The sequence below is a fragment of the Microtus oregoni genome, unplaced genomic scaffold (genome assembly GCF_018167655.1).
Source record: "Microtus oregoni isolate MIOR12 unplaced genomic scaffold, Mior012 000003F_ref0000135, whole genome shotgun sequence".
Lineage (NCBI taxonomy): Eukaryota > Metazoa > Chordata > Mammalia > Rodentia > Cricetidae > Microtus > Microtus oregoni.
The window spans coordinates 18,427-46,274 of record NW_024543062.1 but is presented as its reverse complement, the minus strand read 5'-3'; the positions used below and the strand labels follow the sequence as shown (position 1 = coordinate 46,274).

At 47.8% G+C, this 27,848-nt stretch overlaps 2 protein-coding genes across 2 annotated transcripts; one reads left to right on the top strand and one right to left on the bottom strand.

The window, feature by feature from the left end:
- LOC121444417 (RB-associated KRAB zinc finger protein-like) lies at nt 1-14,407 on the bottom strand. Its single transcript, XM_041646230.1, has 5 exons — nt 14,298-14,407; nt 13,082-13,139; nt 4,566-4,692; nt 4,148-4,243; nt 1-2,965 (listed from the first exon to the last, which is right to left on the bottom strand). Exons 2-5 carry the CDS (start codon nt 13,094-13,096, stop codon nt 1,092-1,094), a joined length of 2,112 nt encoding a protein of 703 aa, XP_041502164.1. The 5' UTR covers nt 13,097-13,139; nt 14,298-14,407; the 3' UTR covers nt 1-1,091.
- Nucleotides 14,408-20,759: 6,352 nt separating this feature from the next.
- Nucleotides 20,760-27,417, top strand: LOC121446570 (speedy protein E4A-like). The gene is made up of 6 exons (XM_041649258.1): nt 20,760-20,820; nt 22,701-22,919; nt 23,615-23,673; nt 24,198-24,283; nt 26,783-26,951; nt 27,318-27,417. The coding sequence occupies exons 1-6, from the start codon at nt 20,760-20,762 to the stop codon at nt 27,375-27,377; spliced, it is 654 nt and encodes a 217-aa protein (XP_041505192.1). The 3' UTR covers nt 27,378-27,417.
- The last annotated feature ends 431 nt before the right edge of the window (nt 27,418-27,848 follow it).

Genomic DNA, 27,848 nt, shown 5'->3' with positions numbered 1-27,848 from the left:
TGTAAGATAAATATTTAATTAATAAAAAAATTAAAAGATTTGCTATGATCATGGTGTCTCTTCATAGCAATACAACACTAAGACAGAAAAGTTTATCAAAATAGTATTTTTAAAAAATTGCTCAATTCCAGTTGAAAATTTTTAACAAAACCAGTCTACTGGTAAGCATTCACAAAAAAATCATGTGCTTTCCCATTATATAACAATTTCACCAATAAATCCCATTGTAACACTTGCCATTCTAAGGCTCAATATCATGTTTTCAAAATTATTCACAGCCATGGTTGTGAAAGATTGCATAGAATTACTATTAATTTGCATTTCTAAAACATCAGAGATGCCACATATTTGGTCAGCCTTAGGATCAACTCCCAACTTTATAACTTCCTTTTTTTTTTTTTTTTGGTTTTTTTGAGACAGGGTTTCTCTGTGGTTTTGGAGCCTGTCCTGGAACTAGCTCTTGTAGACCAGGCTGGTCTCGAACTCACAGAGATCTGCCTGCCTCTGCCTCCCGAGTGCTGGGATTAAAGGCATGCGCCACCACTGCCCCGCTATAACTTCCTTTTTATAAGTTTATTCAGAACAGATAACTTCTTGCATATTTTCTATAAACACCTGTTTTTATATCACAAATATGGCTTTTAATAAGTTTCCAAAGTGTGTTACATCACCTTACTGATGTTTCTTAGCAAGATTCCCTGATTTGTAAATACAATTTAAATCAGAAATAAATATTAAATACTTTGAAAGTTTCACTCCTGTAAATATTATCTAGTGTCCCATTAGTGATATGGTCATGGTTTGTTTCTTGCTGAATTTCTACAGATTCTTTTCTGAAAATTCAGGTTAAGATGGACTTTGTTTTAGGGCTTCTCACATGGAGCATGGATGCTCTACTCTTGAATCATTGGGGTGCAGCTCGATTTAGAGCATCTATAGCATGCAAAAGGCCCTGTATTCAATCCCAGCACCACAAATATAAAAATTAGGGGGAAAATCCATACTTGACTCCCCATTAAACTTCCAATGTTCATTATAACCAAATGTCTGTTTTAAATTGAGATGTCAGAGATTTTCCACACCGAGTGCACTTATATCCCCCTTTTATGAATTCTCTGATGGCTATTGAAGGCTGATCTGTGGTGGAACTTCTTCCCACATTCATTACATTCATAAGGCTTCTCTCCCGAATGAGTCCGGTAGTGGACAGTGAGGTAGGACTTCTGAGAGAAGACCTTCCCACACTCGTTACACTCGTAGGGCTTCTCTCCCGAGTGGCTTCTGTAGTGCACGGTGAGATTGGACATCCGGGAGAAGGTCTTCCCGCACTCGCTGCACTCGTAGGGCTTCTCCCCCGAGTGGATGCGGTGGTGGATGGTGAGGTAGGACTTCTGCGAGAAGAACTTCCCGCACTCACAACATTCATACGGCTTTTCACCTGTGTGCACTCTCTGATGTCTAAAGAGGGATGAATTATGAGAGAAGGTTTTCCCACACTCACTGCACCCGAAGGGCTTCTCTTCAGAATGACCTCTGTAATGTACAGTGTAGCATGACAAATCAGAGAACGACTTCCCACATATATTACAGTCGTACGTCTTCTCCGCTTCTGGAACAGACTGGGGCCCACTGAAGGCGGAGCTTTCAAGGACGGTCTTCCCACACTCACTGCATTCATAGTGTTTCTGTCCTAAGTCATTCGTGCGATCAGGGAGACACTGCAGTTGGGAGAGCTTCCCGCATTCACTACACTCAAGGACTCTGTCCTCCGAATGCACCTTCCGATGGCGAATGAAGGCTGAGTTCAGATTGAAGGTCTTCCCGCACTCCGCACACTCGTACGGCTTCTCTTCTAAATGGCTCCTGTAATGGATGGTGAGGTACGACACCCGGGAGAAGAACTTCCCGCACTCGCTACACTGGTACGGCTTCTCCCCTGTGTGCGTTCGCTGGTGTGTAATGAGAGTGGACTTTCGGTAGTAGGATTTCCCACACTCGTTACACTTATACAGCTTCTCTCCGGTGTGTGTTCTCTGATGGTCATTGAGGGCAGACTTCCGGGAGAAGGATTTCCCACACTCGTTGCACGGATAGGGCCTCTCCCCGGAATGGTTCCTCTGGTGGAGAGTGAGGTGCGTCTTTTGGCAGAAGGTCTTCCCACATTCACTGCACTCATAGGGCTTCTCTCCTGAGTGAGTTCTCAGATGCTGTGTGAGATGTAACTTCTGACAGAAGGTTTTCCCGCATTCAGTACACTTATAGGGTTTCTCCTCTAAGTGTGACCTCCGATGGACAGTGAGGGTCCCCTTCTGACTGAAGGACTTTCCACACACATTACACGCATACGGTTTCTCTCCTGTGTGAGCTCTCTGATGTATGATGAATTTGGACTTTTTACAGAAGGACTTCCCACACTGTGTACATTCAAAGGGCTTCATTTCCAGTTGTGATCTCTGATATGCACTGAAATCTGACATCTGGATGAAGTCTGGTCCAGAATCATCATCCCATTCATAGGGTTTCTCCCCCATGTAAGCTCTCTCGTGAGCCATGAAAACAGCTTCGCTGTCTAAGGCTTCCATGCACTCATAATCAAAGGGCTTCTCCACAATGGTGATTTTCTGCAGAATGCTTTCATCATGTTGAGCAGAAGTATCTCCATTTTGATTAGAGTCGCCCGCTTTCTCTCTGCATGCTGTCCCACAGTCACCACACTTGTCGGGCTTCTCCGATGCATACCGTCCATCACTACTAATCAGCGCTGCCACGGGTTCCAGGGTCTGCCCACAAGACACACAACGGGGAGCCCCTGTGCTTGAAGAAACGAGGCGCAGTTCCAGGCGATCCGTTTTATCAATCGCGTCCCCCTTCTCTGCTCTTCGGCTGCTGAGATCCTCAGTTCGCCTCATACATTTGCCTTCGCTTTCTTGGATTTTCTCTATGGTGTCATCAACTTTACTGATTTCTGAAAAGAAGTAAGATTGAACAAATGTTGTCAATATGAATTTACAGAATACAGAAGGAGCAGTACCTAAATGTCTTATCTGTGGGCAATCTATGAGTAAAATTATCATGAGTGTATAGGTCTGTTTTGATTTATAACATGTAATATATATCTGTGTATGTGTGTGGGGATAAGAAGTGGGAAGACAGCCGGGCGGTGGTGGCGCACGCCTTTAATCCCAGCACTCGGGAGGCAGAGGCAGGCGGATCTCTGTGAGTTCGAGGCCAGCCTGGTCTACAAGAGCTAGTTTCAGGACAGGCACCAAAGCTACAGAGAAACCCTGTCTCAAAAAACCAAAAAAAAAAAAAAAAAAAAAAAAAAAAAAAAGAAGTGGGAAGACAGCCGGGCGGTGGTGGCGCATGCCTTTAATCCCAGCACTCGGGAGGCAGAGGCAGGCGGATCTCTGTGAGTTCGAGGCCAGCCTGGTCTACAAGAGCTAGTTCCAGGACAGGAACCAAAAAAAGAAGTGGGAAGACAGTAAATTTATATTGAAAACAAGCACTGTACTTTACAAATCAACTTTGAGAGAAGAAAATGAAAATGACCTAAGAATGATGAGCAGAAAGCCCAGTTCCCGAAAGGGTGATAGACTTAGATAGAAGTGGGGGGACTCGCGGCAAAGGGGAGCAGGGGAAAATAGTTATTGGGCATATACGAAAAAGAAATGTTCTAATGGCCCTTTATATCAAGCGGCAACACATCACCACACCAGAGGACTGCCATCCCAGACACTTCTGCATTTACACTGTGGCAATTCATCACCACACGGGAGACTGTGCCTTAGGCACTTCTGGAATCCTTGCTTTTGTTTTTGCTCAAGTTCTGAGACTACAGACCTGAGCCACCATGTCTAGTGAAGTCTTCATCTTTCTATCTGGTACATAAGTCAAAACGTTCTGAAAGTTCCATTTTCCTCCCACGTAAAGAGAGTTTCACAACCAGGGCTTAAACAGCTTGTGACACAAAGAAAATGTTCACTAAGTCCAGCTTTTCATTTCAAGTCATTTTTTTTAAAACTCTGAATACAAATAAACCCCCATGTTTCTCGATTTTGCCTGGTACAAAGCACCAAGTTTCAAAAGCTCCCCCTACAGTATCAACTGGAGAGATTACCTTGTAACATTTCACCCTCCTGTCACTCACCCACGTGACTCTGCACATGGCAGTCGCCTTCCAGCATCCACGGTTCTTCTCCCTGCTCCAACTTAATAATCACGTTTGGCTTGGTGACATCATACCCTGTTAACAAGAAAAGGAGAAGGGCTGGGACTACCGGGCCGCAGAAATCACTCCGACACAGGAAGATGCGTCACAAGTTACACCACACCCCTCTCATTTCTTACCATTTTCTGTACAGGGTGCAGCTAAGAGGCAGAGGACTTGCTTAACATATAGGAGCTGGGTTCAATATCCAGAGCCACAAGGGGGCAAAAAGTAGACTCTTTCAATGGAGCAGCAAAGACAGACTTCATGTCTACCCAGAAGGACTAAGGAGCCCTGGTTCCTTTACACTGGAGACAATCACTGAATTCGCAGCATCTAGAAAGCAACGGGTGCTCACCCACGGAGACGAGGTTGCTGTAGGTCTCCAGCATCACGTCCCTGTACGTCGTCTTCTCCTCAGAGCCCAGCCGCTGCCACTCCTCTTGGGTGAAGGCCACAGCCACGTCCCCGAAGGACAGTGGGCCCTGCAATGGCACTGTGATCAGAATTAGGGGATATAGAAAAGGCCAGAGAGAACAAGCTTTCCTAACCAACTGGTGCAGTGAGCCACCAACATTCCACACCTCAGCGCCACAGAGCCTGGAAGGGAAACAAACCATATGGTAACACGTTGTCTCAGGAAACAAAAGCAAAAGCAAAACCCTAATATAGCAGTTAACTATCAACCCGACATGATCGAGAACCACCTGTCTAATTAGGCTGGCCCATGAGGGTGTGTCTGTATTATGCTAGCTGCAGTAGGAAGACCTGAAGTAGGAAGATGGGTGGCCTCATTCCTTGGGGCAGAGATCCTACATTCTATAAGAGTGGACAAAGCCAGCTGAATGCTAGCAGCAGGCATTAATTCCGTGTTCTTCGCTCTCGACTGCAGATGTAATAAGTGCAGCTGTTTAACATATCTGCTGCCTTGATTTTCCCAGGATCATGGACCACAACCTGGAATCCTGAGCCACACCAGCCCTTCTCCCTCAGGCTGCCTCTCTCAGGGCAGTTTATTACAGCTAGTGAGAAGAAGCTGAGCCACCACGACAGTTCAGTTCCCATTTGCAACTGGACTGTGTAAACTGGAGAGGCCAGAAAACGTGGGAAACAACTGGGTTAGTGGCGGCACACACTGGAGGCAGAGGCAGCCGATCTCTGTGAGCTGGAGGCCAGCTTGGTTCGCAGAGCGAGTTCCAGGACAGCCAGGGCTGTGCAATAAAACCCTGCCTCGAAAAATAAACAAACAAAAGCTTTCAGCATGTGCGCAGCAGCAAATATGGGGGGAGAGGAAAACTGTCAGGCTCTTCTCTCCTTGCACACGCGCACTCTGGACCTGCACTCACGGAGTCGTCCCGCCAGACCCGTGTTTCAGCTGTTTGACTTCTACATACTTTATCTGATAGCCAACTGCGTGGGCTACTCACACAATGGAGGTTATTTCAAGTTTCACTGCAAACATTTCTTTCTTGCAGTAATATACAACACTGATAATGATAAAAGAGAATCTTACTAGAGTGAGATACACAGGGAAGGGGGAAGAGGACAGACTGAGCAGCACCAGCACAGAAGGAAAGCAGGTGGGGAGACACCAAGCAGGTGCTTTCCTACGACAGCTTTTGACAGGGAGAGCCAGTTTTAGATTAGGAGTAAACCAACCAAACACGATTATCTTCCTGATTCAAAAACCCAAGTCCAGGGCTAGAGAGATGGCTCAGTAGTTAAGAGCACTACTGCTCTTGCAGAGGACTGGAGTTCAGTTCCCAGCGCCGCGTCTGACAGCTTACAACTGCCTGTTAATACCAGTTCTAGAGAGTTGGCACCTTCTTCTGGCCTGTGGGCTCCTACGTGCACATGGTACACGTAAACTCTCTCTCACACACATATTAACAAAAAACAATACATACTTAGACATATCTTTAAAAGAAACAGAAAACACATTCTTCTAAGAGCACTGGAATCCGGGTCCTAACCACAGGGATGTCTCCACGATACCTTTCAGGTACAGAGAAGCCAGAGCCATGTGTCATGCAACTTTACATAGGGGCCACTGGTCTGCACTCTCCAGCAGAGCCCTCATAGAGTCCCAGCATGGGGACCATGGAGGAGCTGGCTGCCTCAGAACTCCCTAGACAGCAGTGTGGAATTGCTGCAGGGACAGGGCAGTCGAGTGACTGATGAATCGGATTCGAAGCCGGTGGCTTTGGCAATGCTGCCAGAGACAGCAGAGGACACAAGATTTCAGCCCTCCATCATCACATAACCACACATGTACTTTTCTATGTGAGATAAATGATACTCTATCTGTATGGGATTATCAGGAATATAGATCCAATCCGAAACTGTATCAGATCAAACAGGACATACACTTGACTAGCCACAGTGGACAGGCATTTGGTTTCCCTAAATGAAAACTTTCAGAAAACCGTTTCAGTGTGAATTAATTTGAGCAAATTAATCTCCTCTATGAACATGCCACCACTACAAAATGGCCCAAGGCCCTTTCAATTAGGTGTGATGGTTAACCATAGGGATCACCTTGAGACCCTGAATCACTGCAGAGACAGGCTCTCATCATTCCCATGGGGATCATCTTGATTAGGTTAGCTGAGGCAGGAAGGCCTGCCCACCATGCGTGGCTTCACTCCCTGGCTTAGATCTTGGACTGTACAAATAGATGAAAGTGAGTGAGCATAGCAAGCATGGTTTCCTGCCTTCTGATGGTGCCTCATGCGCCTGCTGCTGACGTCCCTGTTGGATGGACTGTGACGGGAACTGTGAGCTATCTTAAACTGTTTCCATCAGAGCAATTTTTAAAGATATCATTATTTCATATGTATGACTGCTTCCCCTGTATGTATGTACGTACGTACGTATGTATAAGTACACATATGCATATTGTCTGTGGCCAGAAGAGGGTATTTATTGGATTGCCTGTAACTGGGGATACACGTGGTGGTGAGCCACCATGGGGTGCTGGGATCAACCCTGGAACCTCCGGGAGGGCAGCCAGTGTTAACTGCTGAGCCATTGCTAGAGCCATGTCACAGTAGCAGAAAAGGTGACTAAGCCATTAGTACCCTCTCTACTTACTTCCAGACTCTGCAGCCATCACCCCGTAAAGAGGTGAGCCAAGCAGGAGGCACTGGAGTCCATCTGCATTGGCTGCTAATAATTTCCCTTTCTACCTGGCAGTGGTGGCGCCATCCCATCTTTAATCCCAGCACTCGGGAGGCAGAGGCAGGCGGATCTCTGTGAGTTTGAGGCCAGCCTGGTCTACAAGAGCTAGTTCCAGGACAGGCTCCTAAGCTACGGAGAAACCCTGTCTCGGGGGAAAAAAAATTCTCTTTCCTTGCCTAGAATGGAGAATCTAGACTCAACTTCCAGTACCTCAAATAAGAAAAATTCTCCCAAAATTTAATCAGAATATTAAGAATAATCAGATAGCTGGGCAGTGGTGGCACACACCTTTAATCCCAGTACTTGGGAGGCAGAGGCAGGTGTATCTCTGTGAGTTTGAGGCCAGCCTGGTCTACAGGACTAGTTCCAGGAAAGTTGAGGCTACATAAGGAAACCCTATCTGGTAAAACAAAACAAAACCAAAGAACCATCAGCTAAGGAAACTACATAAACAAAAGGATGGGCATCAAGATGAACAACTCAACACTAACAAAACTAAATTCACACACGAAAAAGAACTTCATTTCTGTCACATGTATGGGTGTTTTGCTGGTACACATGTCTGCACACCATATGCATGCCTGGTACTCAGAGGCCAGACTTTGAACCCAGATCCTCTGGAAGAGCAGCTAGGGCTCTTAACCACTGAGCCTTCTCTTCAGCACAGAGAAACTAAATTTTATCTATTGACTTATATTTAAAAAGTACTGTGTATGCGCATGTATGCACACTTAAGCCATGGCACATGTGGGCCAGGGCACAGCTTTGTGAATATGTTCTCTTCCAGCTGCACATGGGTCTGAAGAGAAACTCATGTCCCAGGGCACAGCTTTGTGAATATGTTCTTTTCCCGCTTCACATGGGTCTGAAGATAAACTCATGTCCCCAGGCTTTTGTGGCGAGCACTTCTATCTGCTGGGCCATCTTGCTGGCCCGACTCCTATTTTCGTTTTCTAATGAATTATGATATTACTTCCATAAAATCAGAGTGTATGGCTAAACAGGTGTTAGAAATGACTTAAACATGGGAGTCTAAATGGTTGACTTGGTTTCTAAAGCACAGTGTCGTGCACTAATGTACCCAGCTAAGAAGAAAACCCTGTGCCGTCCCAATGCTCACTGTTACCTCAGAGGGGCAATCGGGACCAGGAAAATCTATTCCTCTTTGTGGATGATGTGACAATTCAGAGAACTGATGGTGAAACCACCCCTATAAAATAACCGTAAAGTAAAAGGATACAAAAGGAACACACACAGCCAGGAGTGGTATGTGCATCTGTAATCCCTGCACTTGGGAGAGGGAGACAGGAGGTCCTTAGTTCAAGGCCAGGCTGGGCTACATAATAAGATTCCATTCCACAAAAGAATAAGCTGGGCAAGATGACACACACCTGTAATCCTGGCACCTGGGAAGCTGAGGCAGGAAAATCGTGAGTTCAAGGGCCACCTGAGATTATTGGGCAGGCTTCTGTTTCAACAAGTGTGTGTGTACACGTGTGTGCATGCAGGTACGTGTAGAGACCTAACTCAGTGATAAGAGTACTTACCTAGCACAGTTTGGCCCTGGGTTCAGCTCCAGTACTAGTGGGAATTACCAGATTACAAATGGAGACTCCAGGGCTCAGATGTAAGTAGGTGGAGCGTGAGCTTAGTGTAGCAGAGGCCCCAAGTTCAATACCCAGAACCAAAGATTTAAAGAGTTTGTTACTGGCTTTGAATAAAAAGAAGTAAAATAGGAAACGTCTTGTTTGCACCTCTGCAGCTGTGACCACACTGAGCAAAAGCAACTTGAAGGTGAACAGGTTTATTTGGCTTCAGGGTCATAGACTATCCTCAAGAACAACCAAGGCAGAGACAGAAATCTTTAATAAATAAATAAATTAAAAAAAAAAAAGAACAACCAAGGCAGCACCTCAGGGCAGGAATCCGAAGGTGAGAACTGACGCAGAGGCCATGTGGGAATGCTGCTTACCGGCACCAAAAACTGAGCAAATGACAGTTTTCCCTGAAAGTCTGCTGGCTCTGGTATTCCACTGTGGTGACGCAAGACTGTAAGAGCAGGAGATAACTGAACAAGGATAAAGCCACCCCCAAGCCTTTGCCAGCACAGAATGAACACCCACCGAATCAGTAATCTAAACGTAAAAACAAATGAAGCCAAATAGGAAAAAATAAAGGGATTTTCTTTGTAACCTTCTAAAAATGACTCCAAATGTATAACGGAGGACTTCCGCTCTCAGCACTGACAGGTGACTGCAGCAGGCCGTACTCCCCAGTGCGCACGTGCCCCCAAATGTGCAGTGTTCTGCTCTGTCCCATGACTGGGAGGGGGCGGTGGAAGCTGCGCCTCTGTCTCTTTCTCCACAGTTCTGTCAGGAACTGTACCACGCCAATGCCTGGGATTGTTAAGTCTGTCTACAATTTTTGTATTGAGACTCAATGTTGTGGAATATTTAACTGTGTGAAGGTGTGTTACATTTGTTTATGTTGTGGAATATTTGTGTGAAGGTGTGTTACGTTTATGTTGTGGAATATTTAACTGTGTGAAGGTGTGTTACGTTTATGTTGTGGAATATTTAACTGTGTGAAGGTGTGTTACATTTGGTTGTGCTGTGGAATATTTAACTGTGTGAAGGTGTGTTACATTTGTTTATGTTGTGGAATATTTAACTGTGTGAAGGTGTGTTACATTTGGTTGTGCTGTGGAATATTTAACTGTGTGAAGGTGTGTTACGTTTTATGTTGTGGAAAATTTAACTGTGTGAAGGTGTGTTACGTTTATGTTGTGGAATATTTAACTGTGTGAAGGTGTGTTACGTTTGTTCCTGCTGCACTTGTTTAATGATGTTAAGGATGTGATACATTTGTTTATGTTGCATTTGTTTAATTATGAAAAGATGCGTTGCTGTTTTGCCTTGCCTGCCTAAGGTACCTGATTGGTTAATCAACAGCTGAACAGCCAACAGCTAGGCAGAGGAGGGATAGCAAGACAGGCAGGCAGAGAGAATATGTAGAAAGAGAAATCTAGCCCCACTAAGAAGAGAGGAGGAGAGAATGAGGGAGGGGAAGAGGGAGACATGAGGGGCCAGTCAGGCAGCTGCCAGCCAGCAAACACAGGGCAGGATGTACAGAAAGAAAGGTAAAAAGCCCTGAGGCAAATCGTAGACAGAGAGAAACAGATTCAAATAAGAGCTAAGATGAGGCTGAGCATTTACAACAGGTATTCAGTCTCTGTGTCGTGATTTGGGAGCTGGCTTGTGGCTCAAAAGAAAAGACCTGATACAACTCTATGATGTATGAGAGTCTAGGATTCCACGCATGAGAGTCTATGTATACTACTATGGTTTTATATATGATTCTATAACTCTCTATATAAAACCTGATTCTATGTATGACTCTGTAATTCTATGGATGAGACTCTCCCAGTTGGATCCCCTAAAAAAAGGCCAAACAAAATCCTCAAGCGCTTGTTTGTTCTCTAGATTCAGCAATCACTCTGTCGCTGTGAACTGGATTTGATTACATTCAGTGCTGTAGAGTGCACACTGTCGATTATTTTAGCAGCCGTTCTGCTCTCTTGAGTAACGCTGGCAGGGTAGGCTAGTGAGACCGCTCAGTGGGTAAAGCACTCGCCACACAGCCTGATGATCTGGGGTCCATCCCCAGAATCCATGTGGAGACACTATGGAAGTGCTACATACTGCCCCATCACACACATGTAGGCACATACAAAATATTTTAAAAAGTTGTTGTTTTTTTAAAAGAATTGGTATCTTAGAGCAAAAGGAATGCAAGATTTCTTTGTATCATTCTTCTGTTTCTTTGTAACCTTTCTTTTGTTTAAAAAAAAAATTATTATGTATATGGTGTTCTGCATGCATGGGTGCCTGTAGGCCAGAAGAGGGAGCCAGATCTCATTATAGATGCTTGTGGGCCACCATGGGGTTGCTGGACATTGAACTCAGGACCTCTGGGAGAGCAGCCAGCCATCTGGCTGAACCACTAAGCCATCTCTCTAGCTCCTCTTTGCAACTTTTCTATGAATCTGAAATTACTTCAAAATAAAATGTTGAATAAAAAACAAATGCTGTCAAATATTTAAGAAGCGTTTCCCAAGAACTCAAAAGATACCTTAAAGGAATTATCTGGTCTCTACACTCAAGATCTGACTATCAAGGTTGCTCACCATCAACGTGCTGAGACACTTGAAACATTTCAAAGCACGAAGCACACTGCTCAGACGCCCACCCGGTAGTTCTAATCTGTCTTCCCACAGGAGCTATGCAGCCAAAATGACGAGTTCACGTTCACAAAAGTATTCAGTGAACAAATGAGTAGAAAATGGTACTAAGAGTGAGCTACCACTCAGCCTTCCCTAAGACCTTTGCAGACGGTGACAACAGCCATCACTGCATAACCGCTAAGCTCACAACAGCGGAGACAGGAACATCACAGAGGTTTCTAGAAGGAAACTCACAAATGCCTTGTACAACAGTTTTGATGTCAGTGCTGTCAATGGGATAGGTCATCTGGGAGACGGGCCTATGGGGACTGTCTTGATTACACAGTGGCGCTGGAAGACCCTACCGCTGTGGATGTCACCGTGCCCGGCTGGGATGCTGGCCTGCCAACACAAAGGGAGGTGTGTAGCAGCATGCTGTCCCTTTTCCTCCCTGACTTCAGACAAGACATTAATATCGGCCCCTCCCCGCTAGACGGACTGTATTCCAGAACCGTGAACCCAAATAAAACCTTTCTTCCTTAAGTGGCTTTTGTCAAGGTAATTTTCAACATGCAGATAGAAAAGTAATGGACAAGGTGGTGCACACCTGTGATCCCAGCCCTTAGATGTGGAGGCAGGAGGATCAGGAGTTCACCAGGATCAAGGTCATTCTCAGGCTACAATAGCACTCTGGAGGCCAGCCTGAGCTACATGAGGCCAGCCTGAGCTACGTGAAGCCCTGGCTCAAAACAACAACAACAAAAATGAATGGACACACTCCGACTAATCTTTCTGAGCAAAGAACCAATCTCACATGGAAAGCAAGGAATTTTTTCAACTACTTTAAAGGTAAAGACAATGGCAACAAATCCCAAAACTGTGAAACAACAAATAAACCATCCCATTTCTGGGAGGAGGAGGCAGAAAAAAAACCCTCTAAAACCATAAGAGGCATTTTAAAAGAACCATTATTAAAAGGGTTTCCTCAAACTACTACAACTAGAAAGGAAAGATGGAAATGGATCACACTGGCCCGTCACATATGGTCCCTGGAAAAACGTCCTGCAACAAGTTCATGGGCAGCGGGGCCTCTGCTTAAACAGGACTCCAAGGTTGTTATTATGAATGTCATTAATGATCACACTAACCTGAATAAAGAAAACTTGCCAAGTCCTAGGAAAATTTTGCTACCCATAAGCAACCAAAAGTGGCGTCTCCCAACAGTACTTGCAGGCAGGTGATGGAAAGGACGCGATCCTTCTTTCTCTCACAGTGTCAAGTAACTCCATTAGCCTAAAATTATGACACTGCTTACACAACAGGCCATGGCAATCCTGCCGCTCAGGCTATATTTTATATTGTAATCGCCTTTATAGTCTTCCACCTCCACACCATTTTAAAGAAGAGTCCTTTGTCAGTCTCCCAAATACATTACAAAGGAGAAAAGGCTCTTTACACACGGAAAAACTCACCCTCGATCGGCTCATTTTCTGCTGCTCTTGGGAAGCGCAGACGCTGCTGATGGCAGACCTAGGGGAGGAAAAGGAAATGGGGTGTTAACTGGTCTACACAGAGACACATCTCCTGCCTGGGAACTGCCAAATGAAGTCACAATCTACAAACATTCTGAAGAGGTAACACGGGTGACAGGAGGAACCAGTAACTCCAACAGTTGGATGGGCTACACTTTCTTTCTTCAAGGCAGGGTTTCTCTGTGTAGCCCTGGCTGTCCTGGAACTCAATCTGTAGACCAGGGTGGCCTCGAACTCAGAGACCCGCTTGCCTCTGCCTCCCAAGTCCTGGAACTAAAGGTTTGTGCCATCACCACCCAGCTGGGCTACACAATGAACTCAAAACTGCTTCTTTTTTCAGACCCTGGGCATTAGATGTAAAGGTGCAAAAAGGTTATTTTTCATTTTTCCTGTTTCCTATTTCTATTTCCTGTTCAAATTGGTGAAACTAAGTCATGTGAATGAAGAATTTTGAGCTCTGTACACTTGGAATTAATGTTCCATGAGGTGACATACATGTACTCCCAGTTCTCTGGAGGCTGAGACAGGAGGATCACCGCGTGCCAGAACAACCTGGGTAACACAGGGAGATCACGTTTCAAAAACAAAAACGTAAAAAGGAAAAGTGATCCAGATGGGCAGACGTCGTATAAACAGTAATAAAGCGTGGTTTCTTTTCAAACTATCCAACTAAACTCGGTTACTGCTGCCCATTTTAAAAAGGAATACGAGAGAAACTAGAAAACAATGGCACGCTTATCCCCAAACCCTTGCAGGACCTTGGTTAAGTCACACACCATCACACTGATTCCTCCACGAGCAAAAGCAAAAGCAGACTTCCTGCACTAGACCGTTATGATGCTGCAAGGCTAGACAAAGTGCTACAAAGGTAGGAACCAGCAGACAGAGCACTGGTGCTGATGGGCGCTGAGTGACACCGTGGGAATCTGGAACCGCTGACCCTCCCAGCGCCTGCACACCTCGTCCTCGGACCGTCCATGCACCCCAAAGCCGTGCAGCTGCTCCGCTGTCAGCCCGACCATTGGTTGCGTCCCTCCTGGGCTCCGCACAGGACAGCGGGGAGCCCAGGTTGACGCAGCTCGGTAGGACCTCGGCGAGCGACCGGCCAGGCCCAGCCTCCCTCTCGCGGACCCCAAACTGCGCCCACGGGCCTCACCGAGCTGACAGTCCCGCCGCCCCTGTCCTCGGCCTTCGCGCCGCGCTCCCGCTGGGCCCTCCGGCTGCAGACCGGAAAACTCCGGCCTCGGCCCTCACAGGATCTGCGACTTCAAGTTAGCGAAAGCAAAAGCTACAGGAGGGAGGGGAGCGTCGACCCTGGACCTTCAGGAAATGAGGGCGGCGCATAGGCCGTGTGCATGCACGAGCACGCGCATAGGTTGAGACACGCGCATGGGCAGCATCTTACCGGAAGCCCGAGTTCCAGGGCTCTCCTTTCTCACTAGGAGTAGAGCAGAAACTCTATCTCCCAGAAGTCTTTGCATCTGGGGACCGTCGCGCAAGAATATACCTCCTCCCAACCGCTTGAAGATGGCGCTCTGAGAGCAATGGCCGCCCCCAGGCCTGCTCTCACCTTCGTGTTTGTCCTCACTCCCTTTGAGGCAGGAGAAACGGCCTGCGGGTTTAAGACTCAAATCTTTTCCAGGCCTGGGACTCTTAAAATAGAAGGAAGAAGATTCTGACGTAAGGAAAAGGAAGCTGTGTGTCATTCTCAATTAACCAAACTTTCTTGAAATACTAGGCACAAGAAATACCCAGCAATGCTGTACAGAGAAGGAAGAGATAACACAACTGGTGGGTTTTCTAGATCGCACGACTAATGCATAAAACGCTACAAACAGAACCAGAAAAGAACACGTGGAAAGAGCAAAACAGTAATGCGGTATCTGGGGTCAGGCAATGATGACAAGTTCTCAAAAATGGTGAAAGTGTCACAGCTCAGAAGGAAAGGGGTCCTGGCAATCAGGAGCCTGGAATATTGAGTGTTACAGCTCAGGTGGAAGAGTGCTCTGGTAGTCGGGAGTCAGGGAACAGCACAGACCACAGTAAGCAGAGCAGCTTACAGCCCTGCTCTAGGGAAGGTTTCCCCAAAGTAGCAGCTCTGCTCCAGCAGGAGAGGGCTTCCCCACTGAAGTTGTTAGAGCCAAAGTGTTAAGAGTCCCGCTCTCCCCCATCTCTGCTTTGGGGAAAGGTCTTCACCCAAACCTCCTTTAAGAGATTTATTGGGAGGGAAGAATCCAGGAGATTGGCCGCCTTGCCAGGGTGGAAAAAGAGCAGTCTGAACCTGACCAGGCACTGGGCTTCTTAGGGGCAGCATTTTCCCGGGAAGAAGAGGGATTGGTTAGTTTTTCCTGCTCAGTGATTAGTTAGTTCTGTTCGTCAGGGGCAGAAATGGCGAATTTCAGAGCCAAGCTGTGTTTCTTTCACTGGCTTTTTAAAGCTCTTTGGCTCCAGTTTTGGGGCCAGGGCATAGTTCTTTCACTGACTCTGGTTCTGTTCCAGGGACAAAGTGTGTTTCTTTGGCACTGGTTTCAGAGTCAGGGTGCATTACTTTGGTTCTGGGTTTGAGGCTAAAGCATTTCTTTCACTGGCTCTGGTTTCAGGGCCAGGGTGGGCCTTTTACCCTACAAATAGTACAATATGATGAACAATTTATCAATTTCTTGCTGAAATAATGCAGCAGGGTTCTTGGCATAATCCTTCATAAAGACGTTGGTGTCAAAATTGGTAACAAAATCTGCCAACTCAGAAAGTTCTCTGATGCAGAAAGTAAAAGAATTTTATCATAGAAACAGCAGGAAGCCACCTTGAAGTGCCAATTTTAGGTAAACTATTGAGGAACCAGCCAGAGACAGAAGCATCAGATGCTGCAGGGTACCTCAGAAGGACTCCACTGCCAGGCTGGCTCCCTCTTCTCTCAAGTCCCTTCTGCTGTCACCTGGTATCTGAGGGGCTCATCTGAGCTGGTACTTGTCTCATGAAGCAAAAGCTCCCACATCCTTGTGACAAGCAGGTAGTTACATCTCTGAATGAGGGGCTCGGACTACACTCCCCAGGTGACAGGGAGATAGGAGCATTGCACAGAGGGGACTCGGGTCTTTCCGAAAAGGAATTCCTTCCTTGCAATGAGGATATTTCAAGCCTATATATATATATATATATATATATATATATATATATATATATATGTTTTTTTTTTTTTGTTTTTCGAGACAGGGTTTCTCTGTGACTTTGGAGCCTGTCCTGGAACTAGCTCTGTAGACCAGGCTGGTCTCGAACTCAAAGAGATCCGCCTGCCTCTGCCTCCCGAGTGCTGGGATTAAAGGCGTGCGCCACCATCGCCCGGCAAGCCTATATATTTTTGTATTAAGAAAAGATTTCAATGTGTACAGACAGAACAAGGGTCACCAGCCAGCAGGCTGAGGTTCTTCTACTCTGCTCAGTAGCAAGGAGAAGCTCACCCAGTGCCGGCATCCCAGGTGTGCCCATGGGCTACTGGCTGGACCAGCAGGCCTACAGGCTTTCAGCTACAAGTTCTGACCTTGAGGTCTACTGTGTCCAGCTTTATAAACTAGAGACTTAATGTCCCAGTGGCCCTGGCCCTGGCATGTGGCAGCTGTTGTCATATATGACCTCCAATAGCAGCAGCAGGTAGTAGCTGTGCCTGCCGGTGCTACTGATCCTCAATGGACTTAGGTGTTGTGGCTCTCAATAGAGTGTTACGGTTATTGGGTTCAAGACAGACTCATAGCTTGATTAAATTCCCCAGGTGACAGGGAGATAGAGATACATTTTTTCATTGAGGTTTACCTTGACAAGAAAAGAGACTCTCGGATCTTTCAGAAAAGGAAGTTCTCGCTTGAAATGAGGGCAGAAAGCTTATATAATAATAATAATAATCTTAAAACCAGATGTGTATCGAAAGCACTCTTTAAAATGGGAGGGGTGGAAAACTTTTTACCATATGGCAACAAACAAAATTTAATCTTTTATTTATACCTCATTGCTGAGCATAGAACCCAAACCTTCCTGTATGTTAGGCAAGTGCAATACTGCTAGGCCACACCCCAGCCCCTTATTGGGGGATTCTAGGCAGGGGCTCTACCTCTGAGCCACACCCCAGCCCCTCACTAGGGGATTCTAGGCAGGGGCTCTACCTCTGAGCCACACCCCAGCCCCTCATTGGGGGATTCTATGTAGGTGCTCTACCACTGAGCCACACCCCAGCCCCTCACTGGGGGATTCTAGGCAGGTGCTCTACCACTGAGCCACACCCCAGCCCCTCACTGGGGGATTCTAGGCAGGTGCTCTACCACTGAGCCACACCCCAGCCCCTCACTGGGGGATTCTTGGCAGGTGCTCTACCACTGAGCCACACCCCAGCCCCTCACTGGGGGATTCTAGGCAGGTGCTCTACCACTGAGCCACACCCCAGCCCCTCACTGGGGGATTCTAGGCAGGTGCTCTACCACTGAGCCACACCCCAGCCCTTCACTGGGGAATTCTAGGCAGGTGCTCTACCACTGAGCCACACCTCAGCCCCTCATTGGGGAATTCTAGGCAGGTGCTCTACCACTGAGCCACACCTCAGCCCCTCACTGGGGGATTCTAGGCAGGTGCTCTACCACTGAGCCACACCTCAGCCCCTCACTGGGGGATTCTAGGCAGGTGCTCCACCACTGAGCTACATTGCCCAGTCCAATCTTTTTTCCAAACCATGTAACACAGGTTAATAACATCAAAGAAGATGCTAAAATATGGAACCAGAAGTAATAATGTTGAGGGACTAGTAGTCATGATTTATCTTGATGTAAATATGTACTCTTGGGGCTGGAGAGATGACTCAGCAGCAGAGCACCGACTGCTATCCTAGAGGACCCAGACTGGATTACCAGCACCCACCTAGTGGGACCCAACCGGCTATAAGGCAGTCTTAGGGGATCTGGTGCCCTCTTCTGACTTCTATGGGCACTGCATGCTCATGTTGCACAGACAACCATGAAGGCAAAATATCCGTATACAAAATATGTTTTACAAGGACAGAAAGTAATGCACTGAGAGAGAACAATGCCAGAGAACATGGATTATTAATACACTTACACAAATATTTCATACCAATGCAAAAATACTTTAAAGGAAAGTTGCGAAGTAAAATAAATACTAACAAAGTTATGTGCTCTAAAAGACAGGGCAGTAACAAGCCTTTATAGACTAATAGAACATTTTCTAATGGAAAATTGGACAGGCAAATTCTGGAACATGTGTGATGTTGTGCAAGTTAGATAAACTTCCAAACAAGCTCCCTTGTTTGATAGTAAAGATCCTTAACTCTAGGTCATGCGTAAGCGTCAACCTCTCCAGATGCAACACCTGCCACCATCCTCTATTTGGGGGGACAGACACTGGACCCCATCCCAGAGCTCCCTGAGCAAACAGAACGTTCCATAGATCGCCCATCCCAGAAATTCAGTACAGGCAGACTTTCACATTGCAGTCAGAAATTGGAATGAGCGAGTTGTTAACCAAGATAGAATCACAGACTAGAGGGAAGAAGGGGGAAGAAACTGCATCTTGGAATGAAGGATTCCAATGTGTGCTCTTACCCCGGAGGGAGTGAAGGGAGGAGGCCACCTAGGAAGGATGCTCCATCGTGGGGGATGCAGTGGCCCATCAGGAGATCCAGCCTCCAGCTCCAGCTGTCAGTTATCACTGTGACTGGGCAGTCTTCTGGCTTTCAGTCACCTCAATTAAAGGAGGAACCCAGAGAGTAATTAGTTGTCTTGTCTCACACAGCATCTCCCATTCACAAGAACCGATGTTCTGACCATAAAATGGGATTTTTAAGGACCAACTCAGTGGTCATGAAGCAAGCCAAGAGGGTGCGCTTTGAGTAGAGAGGCAGCAAGAGGAGATACGTGGTATGGATGTGTGCACCTGCTGTGTAGATGTTATGTGTATGCACTAACATTTCACTCATCTTTAATTTTTTTCGCTTGTGTATGAGCATGCATGTGCCACGATGCGTGTATGGTCGAGAGAAGAACTTTGGGGGAGCTGCCGCTCTTGCTCCACTTGTTCTGAGGCAGATCCTGTGTTGTTCTTGTGCTAGGTACTCTGGGCTAGCTGACCAGCAAGCTCCTGAGGGCGGATTCTAGGTCTGTGAACTATTGGAATGCTGGGATTCCACACAAGCTACCACCTCTGCTTGTTTGTTTTGTTTTTGACCTTGGCTCTGGGGCTGTGATTCAGGTCATCTAGCTGTCACTGCGAATGGCTTTACCTACTGAGCCATCTCCCCAGCCCTTTGTCTTATCCTAAGGTTCCCTAACTGTGTGGATAGATCGCATTGTGTTTACGTACAAATTTGCCGACAGATACTTGCTGACCTGCTGATAGACGCTGGGAGGGTTGCTACTTTTTGCCTATGATGAACCAAGTCACAGTGAACACCCGTGTTCAAGTTCCCGCACGAGTACCTATGTAGAGATCGACCGGGTAGCATCCCGGAGTGGAACTGAAACATCGTCTGGTAATCCTTTGTTTGACGTCGTAAGGAGCCACCAACTCATTTTTCACATTGATGGCATCATTTTGCAGTCCTGCCAGCAATGTAGACTGCTCAGCGCATTCTTGCCAACGCTTGTTGTTCTCCAGCTTATTTATCACCGTCATTCTCGTTGTGTCAAGTGGTATCTCACGGTGATTTTCATTGGCATCCTGCTTTTAAAGAACATTCCCACTGGGGCGCTGGAGAGGAGACTCAGTGGTTAAGAGTACTGCCTGCTCTTCCAGAGGTCCTGGGTTCAGTTCCCAGCAACCACACTGTGGCTCACAACCATCTATAACTGTACTCCTATAGGATCTGAATGACCTCTTCTGGTGTTCAGACAAAACACCCGTACACATAAAAAACCCACACACAACACCCATACACATAAAAATAAACAAACTAACAAAGACATGTTCATTTGACTACCCATCAATTCATTACTGACTCCCCACCCCTGTGTGTGTGTGTGTGCGTGTGTATAGACCAGAGGTCATATATCTTCCTCAATTACTCTCCACCTTATCTTTTAATAAAGTGTCTCTCATTGAATTTGGAACTTGCTGATTCTGCTAGACTGGCCAGCCAGTGAACCCTAGGGATCTTCCTGCCTCTGTCTCCCCAGCAAGGGATTACAGGCAAATGCTATACCTGACTTTTCCTTTTTTTTTTTTTAACATGGGTTCTAAAGATTGAACCAGGTTCTTATATTTGGGCAGTAAAGACTTTACCAATGAAGAAGCCTGTCCCCCCACCATATGATTTCTTTGTTTTTGAAACAGGTCTCATTCTCTAGCCCAGGCTGGCCTGGAACTTGCAACAGTCCTCCTGCCTCAGCATCCCAGGCCTTGGGATTGTAGGTGTGTGTCATCATGGTCAATTGGATTCTGAATCTTGTTTGAGTGACTTGCTTAGGGTATGACTGTGGGGACTCGGTCCTGCAGTCACAGACCAGAATGGAATGTCACCATAATACCCCTGGCCTCTCCTCCACCAGCTTCCCCTGTGCTCTGGTTCTAGAACAGCAGCAAGGCCACAAACTAAATTGTTATCCTGTTGCAGGTAACCACACAGATGGTCGGGTCCTGGAGCTTGCCTCTGCGTGCCATGCCATCTAAATTCGCTTTTTTCCATCGTAAGTACTGGGTTTCCTCCATCTGTCTTGGCTCCTCAGTCCATCCACTGTTGGGACCCCTCCTGCACATGATTGGAACTTCTCCATGTGACTTCCAGGAGGTGGCTGCTCCTGTGTTCTCCCAGGGGCTAGGAAGATGAGCAAAGTGCTTGTCATGCATGCCTGTGGATCTGAGTTCAAATCCCCAGAACCCATGTAGAAAAAAAAAGAAGTGGGCGGTGATGGCGGACTCCTTTAATCCCAGCATGTGGGAGGGAGAGGCAGATGAATCTCTGTGAGTCTGAGGCCAGCCTGGTCTACAAAGTGAGTTCTAGGATAACCAAGGCTACACAGAGAAACCCTGTCCAGAAAAACAAAACAAAACAGAAAGACAGAAGGTAGGGTGGCCTGTAATCTGAGCTGGGGAGGTGGAGTCAGGAGACTCTCCTGCATCTGCTGACCAGCGGGTCTAGATGAGTCATCAGGCTCCAGGTTCAGTAGGAAACTGTCTCAAAAACACAAGGTGGAGGATTGGTGAGATGACTCGATTGGCAAAGGAACCCATTGCCGAATCTGACCGTTTGTCACACACGTGGGGGAACGAGAATGATAACTCCAGCGATTAGAATCAAGAAGCTTAACACAAATATCTGTATTTCTGGGGAAGCCACAAGTCAACATTGCATGTCTTCCTCTCTTCACGTGTGTGTGTATTCACACCTATGCATATCTTTGAGTGTGCAAGAGGCAGGGGGCCACTGGGTAGACTTTATCACTCTGTGCCTTATTTCTCATATCTTAGCTAGGCTAGCAGCCGAAAACCAGGTACTCTGCTGTTCCCTCCTGCACCACACACGCGCGTGCACACACACACCACACCACACCACACCACACCACCTGGGTCACTGTGTCTGGCTTGTGTGGTTGCTGAGATTTGAACTCAGGTTCTTTTGGTTGCACACCAATCACTCTTGATGACCGAGGCATCCCTTACCCAGTACACAAGGGGAAAGCAGAACTCAGACGTGGAAGATGGTTTTCTTCATGGAAGGAGTCTAGGTCAGTGGCAGGAGACATGTCAACCCTAGATTGTGAGAGAAAGTGGACTTATTAATCCATAAATTGCAAAGCTTTCTTTCAAGCTGGTTTTCAGGTTGAAAAGCTGACAACGTCACGGGCTCCTGCACTCCTCATATGAAGGACACACTCCATGGAATTAGGCAACCCAAATGACGATAGTGTCTTCTCAGAGCTCCACTCTTGAGATCTCCTCAAACTAGGGATGGGGCATCAGGCCTGGATCCCGCGAGAGTCCAGGAGGAGGGCGGGATAGACCGAAGTCTGGGATTTGTGGAAGGGAGGAAACATGTTGGGAGAATCGTGACCTCTGGCCAACTGACATTGTGTTCTGAGCGACAGAGTCCTCAGCTTGGCATCACCAGGCCCTCACCTGGGGTGCTGACGCATGGGGAGATCTCAGGACCAGCAGGTGAGGGGACTGGGTGAGGAGAGATGTGAGAGGGTGATGGCAAGGAGGAAGGGCGCAGGAGGAAGGAGGGAGGCCCAGGAGGCAGGATTGGGGGCAGGAGAACAGGGAGTCAGACACAGATGTCACATGGACTGAAAACCCGCAGTACAAGGAAGGGGCTAAGCACCAAGAGTCAGAGACAGAACAGAGAAGAGACTTTCTTAGTATGGGAACAATTTGTCTCTGATGAGGAAGAGTCTTGAGGAACGGGGAGAGGGGATGGGGACAAGATGAGAGGCAGGTGACCATCAGACCAGAGGGAATCCACATGATGGTTTGGGGAAAGGCAGTAGCTGAAGAGGTTTGGGGTGTTTGGAGTATCAAGGGGCAGGGCTGAGATTCACACACGCTGGGGTGTGGTTTCTTCACTTAGAACCAAGGGCGGAGGCCAACTCCCAGCCTCTGTCCACCAGCCCAAAGAGGAAGAGGAACTTGTCATCGGATTCTGAGGATGACCTGGCAGAGCTGCTGGACCCTGAACCTGAACCGGTGTGGTCCGTGGAGACACTGTGTGGGCTCAGGATGACGCTGAGGAGGAGGCGCGCATCTATGGTGAGGCCTGAACACCACAAGGTCTTCACCAGGCTGCTGGGTAGGTGACACCTGCATGGCTCCCTCATTAGGTGAAGGAGGAAGCTTCTAGTCAACCTCCTTCCCCGTGGGAAAGCTGCCCTCCCGGTCCAGAGCGGTCAGCCTGGGAGGCTCAAGCTCACCTGAGTCTCAGGGACGCATAGGTGTCAGGGGCTTAGGCTAGAGTTGACATGTGTCCCCACGGGGATGAGAGAAGCCAGAATCCACCACCCCAGCTATTATTTAGCTCCGACTTTGCTGAGCTGGGGGTGTCTTTGCCCACACAAGCTCAGCACATCCATGTTCATAACCTCTGAGACATCAGATGGGAACAGCAGCTGTTGAGACATCTTGATCCTTGGCTGAGGATGGAGCTCCGTGGTGGAGTCTTGTCCAGGATACAGAAGACCTGGGACTGATCCCCAAACAACACATACATAAAGGACATTTAAGCGTGTATGCATGGCACTGTATTCTAAGCCTCTCTCAGCATCTCCTCGCAGGAGGTCCAGGTGGGACTTCTGGCACATGTGCCCGTTCCATCCTTTGCTCCTGTGTCTATTCATGGGTTCTGACCTGAGCCATCCCCCAGGGAGGCAGCTCTCCTGGCTCTCCCCCAGGGAGGTGGTTCTCCTGGCTCTCCCCCAGGGAGGCAGCTCTCCTGGCTCTCCCCAAGCTCTTCCCTTTCACACCATGACACATGCGCTTCCTTCACAGAGGATCCTGTGGTGAAAAAATTCCTGGCCTGGGACAAGACTCTGAGAGTGTCTGATAAGGTGCGCCAAGCTGGGCTCCAGATCCTGTCCTGCCTGGGGAGGGACCTCCCTGACCACCGTCCTCTGTCCCTCCCCAGAGCCACCAGAAGTCACATAGTCCTGACCCTCCATATCCTGCCAGTGCCTCTCTTCAGGGCCTGGCAGTGTCTTACAGAGTGGACAGGAGACCCTTGCCTCACTGGGGTCTGAGCCCCATGGTCACCATCTTACCCTGGGAAATGCTTCTTCTCTCCCACAGCCCTCTGGGATCCTTTGTTCCCACCAGGCAAAGACCTCCTTGTCCCAGTTGTCCTAAGTCCTCCCTCAGAACTGACCCAGAGCCAGCCATGCTGAAACAACAAGGGCCTCCTGCCTCTGACCTGGCCTTCCTGAAGGCCCCTTTCACCCTCCCTTCCCCACTCCAGCAGGCACCCAAACCTCAGGGCTCTCTCTGAGCCTCACACCCCCTCAGCCCCCTTCCCCTATGCCTATGGTCCTCCTCTCCAGGGTGTGATGGCTCCTCTCCTATCTGCTCTCTCCTTCAGTACCTCCTGTCTATGGTCATAGCTTATTTCAGCCGCGCCGGGCTCTTCTCCTGGCAGTATAGGCCAATCCACTTCTTCCTGGCTCTGTGAGTATTTTGCCCCCTCCTGTTGGTCTCTGTTCCCTGCCCTGGATGTGGGTCAGGAGAAGTGGGTCTCTGACTTTTCATCCCTCCTATGCCTGGTTTTGTGGCTTTATGAGGGAAAACAAGCTAATGTATGTATGTATGTATGTATTTATTTATTTATTTTATACGCATTGGTATTTTTGCCTTCATATATGTGTGAGGGTGTTGGATCCTGTGGAACTAGATTCACAGACAGTTGTGAGCTGCCATGTGGGGGCTGGGAAGCTAATGTTTATTTTTAAATCTGAGCAAGGGACTGGAGAGATGGCTCAGTCGGTAAAGCATTTGCCGTACATTCATAAGGACCTGAGTTCAGATCTCCAGAGTCCAAATGAAAAGCCAGGATCCCTGGATCTCACTCCCCAGCCAGCCTAGACTTATTGGCAAGACTTGTGTCCCAGAGAGAGGCTCTAGGTAAAAACAAGGTGGATGGTTCCCGAGGATCAATACCCGATGTTCTCTTCTGGCCTCCACACAGGTACACATGCACAAACATGCACCTACATACCCACATGAATACATGCAGCATGCATACACACATATGCATATATATGCTCACACACATGCACACCACACATACACATATACGTATGTACACTCACGCACACTAAAAAAGTGAATAAGAGGCTGGAGAGGTGGCTTAGAAGTTAAAGACTTGGATTTGATTCCCAGGGTTCACCTGATGGCTCACAGCTGTCTATAACTGTAGTTCCAAGGGCTATGAAACCTTCTTCTTGCCTCCTTGGTCACTGGGCATGGACATGGAACACAAGCATCTGAGCAGGGAAAACACCCATGCACAGATACAGTAATAAAATAAATAGTGCAACAAAGCAAGAGGAAACAGGGAAAGATCTGGGATTTGGAGCCCAAAGAGGGCAGGTGATTTGTAAGAGGTTGCTGCTGTTTCTGTTTCTTCTCCTCCTCCTCCTTCTTGCTTTCCTTTCTCCTCCTCCTCTTTTTTTCCCATTTGTTTTGGTTTGGTGTTTGAGACAGTATTTCTCTGGGCAGCCCTAGAGATGTGTGCCTACCAGCAGAGAGCCTGTAACCTCACTTGGAGAACTGAAAACTCTGGGTACTTGACAGCTAGAGATTCAAGATGGCCTCTCAGAGGGCTGCTCGCTCATGCCCGTGTGCACAGAAGAGAGGGCATGACTCTAACACACAGAGCCCTCCTGGGGGGAGAAGAAGATGGAATAGAAGTGTCCCCAAGGACTGAGGTGCTGTGCTTCCTTTACTGACTGTCTCCCTCTGTTCTGAGCACCACACACCATCCCATCTTCTCCCCTGGATCCCATGGTCCATTTCAGGCCTCCTGGTACAGCTCCAGTCCCGAGTAAGATGCCCCCTGCTGCTTTCCCTTGCCAGCCTGTCCCAGTCTAGTGGGCTTGTTTTGTAAGAAAACGCAGGCAACTCCCTCCCAGGCTTCCAGAAAACTGCACCAGAAATCACTCTCCTCCTGAGGCTGGAGTGCCCAGTGTGAACTCCGACCTCTGTCCAGATGCTCTCCAACTTGGCTCCCCCATCACCCTCATACTCCCTCCCTTCCTGGCTGGACCCTTCCCAATTCCTTGTCCTCATTTTGACCTTGTGTTTTCTGTGTGCGTGTCTCACAGTTGTGTGCCTGGAGACACTTCACCCCCCTAAAATCGGTCCAAACTCTGAAACACTGAGACCAATCAGTGTGATGAGGAGCCTCCTGAAGCTCCAGAGATTTGGGTGGAAGGATCTCTTGAGCTCAGGCATTCGGGGCCAACTTGGGCAATATAGGAAGACATTTCAAATCAAACAAAAAGTAGGCGAAAGACCTCTTGGCTGCTTTCCTTAATCTTCTGGTTTTGCCTCCAGCAGTGTTGCAATAGAACACCACCATAGCAGGATATTTAGGGGTATAGTCTCTGATGTTGCCCCCTCTTTTTCCCGAGTCCTCCTACAGTGCACCTGTTGAAGGGGGGCTTCTCAAAATTCTGTCATTCTTGGGACACCTTAATTCTGTTTATGTTGGGGGTTGTTAGGTTATACTACCCAGTCAATGAAGTTATCAGTGTTAGATCATGCCTTGACTATCGCTTTCATTTGTTCATTCATTCATTCATTCATTCATTTGCTCTCCAGTTCATCAAACAAGTCCTACAAAGTGTGTTGTCTATACCATGAGGCAACTGAAGTAGAGAACTCAGAAACGTAGATTGTGTCAGCCATTGGACACAAGCTGGGGGAAGAGGGAAAGGATGGAGACGGGAATCCTGAGGCCATCTTGTGTCGAGAACGCCAAGGACAGCATTGGGCTCTGTAGATGCTTGAGTCTTCTGCTCCATGTGGCAGGCTCCTGTCTGCAGTGGACTGGCTCTCCCTTCACGCTGGGCAGGGCTGATGCCGTCCAGTGATGAAATGCTCCCTCAGCCCCGCTTCTGGATCCGCCTTGGTAAAAAGCCCTACAACACTCTGATTCCTCCCCAGGTACCTGGCCAATGACATGGAGGAGGACAACCAGGCCCCCAAACAAGATATTTTTTACTTCCTCTACGGGAAGAGCTATGCCCAGCGCCCCATGTTCCACAAACTGCGGTTCCAGTTCATTCGGTCCATGGGCTGGAGGATCTGGGTGTCCCGGGAGGAGTGTGAAGAGGTGGGTGGGTGTGGGGCACGTGGGGCGCAGAGGGATGGGCTGGACAGACAGAGAGCAGTGCGGTTAAATGTGGGAGGTGGGATTGGGGAATGGGAGAGCTGGAAGGTGGACCTGAGGATGAGGAGTCTAGAGCCAGCATCTGGAGTGTGGGTGTGAGGGCGGAGTCTTCCACGAGAGCCAGCATCTGGAAGGTGGGCCCGAGGATGTGGATTCGAGAGCCAGTATATGGAGTGTAGGTCTGAGGGCAGAGTCTCCCACGAGAGCCAGTATCTGGAGTGTTGGTGTGAGGATGCAAAGTCTTCCACTAGAGCCAGCATCTGGAACTTCTCACAGAACTGTTTGGTTTCGTTGTTGTTTTTCTTCCAGATCCAGGCTTACAATCCAGAGCTCTGGGTGTGGGTACGAGATCGCACCAATCTATCTTAGAACTCTAGGACCGTGGAGGCCTGAGTCATTGACCTGACATAGGTATGTTCTTGGTGTCTTTGTGTTTTGTTTTGTTTTGTTTTGGTTTGGTTTTTCAAGACAGGGTTTCTCTGTGTAGAAAGGGGCTGTCCTAGAACTCATTCTGTAGACCAGACTGACCTTGAACTCACAGAGATCCACCTGCCTCTTTCTTTTGAGTGCTAGGATTAAAGGCAAGTGCCACCACTACCAGGCCTGTCTTTGGTGTGTTTTAAAGTGTGTCCATCTGTCTATGGTCTAGTTAGGAAAGGTACAGAACCCACACACACACTTGACATACTGCATCCCACACTTACCTCCATACTGTGAGAAAACCCAGTCACACACACAGCGGGCCTCACCCCATCACTGCATACACAGAGATTGACAAGCAGGAGGCACGATCTTGGGGAGGCAGGCTATGAACCCGGAGGCCAGTCAGCTGACCTTGGA